Consider the following 1,603-nt stretch of genomic DNA (forward strand, 5'->3'; position numbering starts at 1 on the left):
TCAATGCAGAAGCAATACAAACCATAAGGAAAAGCAAAGCAAAAAGGAGCAAAACCAATAGCGACAAAAACAGCAGCGGGTGAACCTACAATGGTCATAATGCTGCGATAAAAATAAACGGTTATTGTGGCCCTACTCACCACCTCTGGTGTGGGGCACTAACACCCAAGGGAGGGCAGGACAGCAACCAGCAAAACTAAAATGGAGGCGGTGATTGAGTAAACAGTATAAAATGCTGAGTTTTGTTTGGCAATTGACTTGAACTACATGTATCCCCGAACAACAAACACAGGAAACTTGTCCTTAGGGAGTTGGATGGAGAAAGCACCAGGCCTGCGAGCTGCGTTCATTAACACTACCCACATTCACCTACACTAGGGGAGCGTTCCCCATCACAAAGGCATCAGTGCCAAAAGGAGAAGGAAAGGTCCAGATTTGGGCTTTTTTGTACATTGTTTTGTTTTCATGTGTGTGTTGTACATTGTCATTATGCACAGAGACAAGGTAAAATAAATACATTTCTTTAGAATTTTTATATTTTTAATTGATAAAAATGCATGTGGTCACACAGTACATTGTTAGAAAATGGGAGACAAAAGCCTGTTTATTTAGCAGCAATGTAGGTACAGTCATAATTTGGGCCATGTTGGTAAAGAAAACTGACAACCATAACTGTGTATGCCGGAGAGAAAGTTGAAGTCATCTGGTATCATTCTTTTCTTTTTTTTTCTTTTCAAGTTGCATTAACTGATTATAAAAAAAACATTTGAAAGTTGTTTGTAGCAGGAATACATTTAACAAACACCAAAGCTCTGATTCAGTAAGGTTTGAGACATCAGTTAAACCAGGCCTTTAATGCATTGTAAGGAACAAGCTAAGAAAGTCTGCTGGCTCCTCTGTACTGTCCTCCGTCTCTGGGCAGAAGTCCGGAGGGTTGAGCTGACTGGGGTCCGAAATCCCAATGACATTGTTAAAGAAGCTAGTGAACAGAAAGACAGTGACATAATTATCATTTGGCAAGATAGAAATATTTCTGATTTTCAAAAGTCGGTTTCTGGCTTGTCACTATTATACTGCCTTTGCTGCCATATCAAGTGGTTTTTACAGTGTCGATCTAAATCTTACTTTGTCATCATCCATCCAAACTGGTCAGTGTGGTACAAAGTGGTGATAGGAATGCATCCGAATTCAGTGACTGTGGTCATGAACTTTCCTGGAGGGACAGAGACGAAAGTAACTGTGTCAATAAAATGGCATGGATCAATACGCAGTGGTGACACTTTGAAACCGTTACATCCTCTCTCACCTTGTTTGTCGGGCAGATCCCCGATCCAGGTGTTGACCAGGAGTCCTTGTCCGGGTCCAGACGAGCTGCCCAGAACAGACTGGCCCAGCAGGGATGCAGTTTTTGGGATTCCCAGAGGCTGGAAATCTGCCTTCAAAGGCATTTTCTTGCATGTTTTGTTGTGATGGAAAATCTCATACATGGTAGCCTGAGGGATGAAAGTTGTGGGATGAGGCTGTTTTCTTCCTCTTATACCTGGCTTTTAAACTTATATTAACAAATGGGGCTGTGTACAGATTAAATACATATTTGTACATA

General features: G+C 41.4%; 1 protein-coding gene across 1 annotated transcript; it reads right to left on the reverse strand.

The window, feature by feature from the left end:
- Positions 1–518: 518 nt before the first annotated feature.
- LOC111668344 (ependymin-1-like) lies at positions 519–1,524 on the reverse strand. The gene is made up of 3 exons (XM_023424387.2): positions 1,307–1,524; positions 1,126–1,213; positions 519–979 (listed from the first exon to the last, which is right to left on the reverse strand). Exons 1-3 carry the CDS (start codon positions 1,485–1,487, stop codon positions 853–855), a joined length of 396 nt encoding a protein of 131 aa, XP_023280155.1. The 5' UTR covers positions 1,488–1,524; the 3' UTR covers positions 519–852.
- Between the last annotated feature and the right edge of the window lie 79 nt (positions 1,525–1,603).

The sequence above is a fragment of the Seriola lalandi genome, unplaced genomic scaffold, assembly GCF_002814215.2.
Source record: "Seriola lalandi dorsalis isolate HSWRI2012SDOR001 ecotype SW California unplaced genomic scaffold, Sedor1 jcf7180002004028, whole genome shotgun sequence".
Classification (NCBI taxonomy): domain Eukaryota; kingdom Metazoa; phylum Chordata; class Actinopteri; order Carangiformes; family Carangidae; genus Seriola; species Seriola lalandi.

Bases quoted from the DNA above. Each gene is read 5' to 3' on its own strand.
- LOC111668344 (XM_023424387.2), bottom strand. From the start codon at position 1,487: ATGTATGAGATTTTCCATCACAACAAAACATGCAAGAAAATGCCTTTG. The intron at 1,214-1,306 runs GTGAGAGAGGAT...CTGTCCCTCCAG, and splicing joins GGATCTGCCCGACAAACAAG to GAAAGTTCATGACCACAGTC. The intron at 980-1,125 runs GTAAGATTTAGA...TCTGTTCACTAG, and splicing joins TTTGGATGGATGATGACAAA to CTTCTTTAACAATGTCATTG.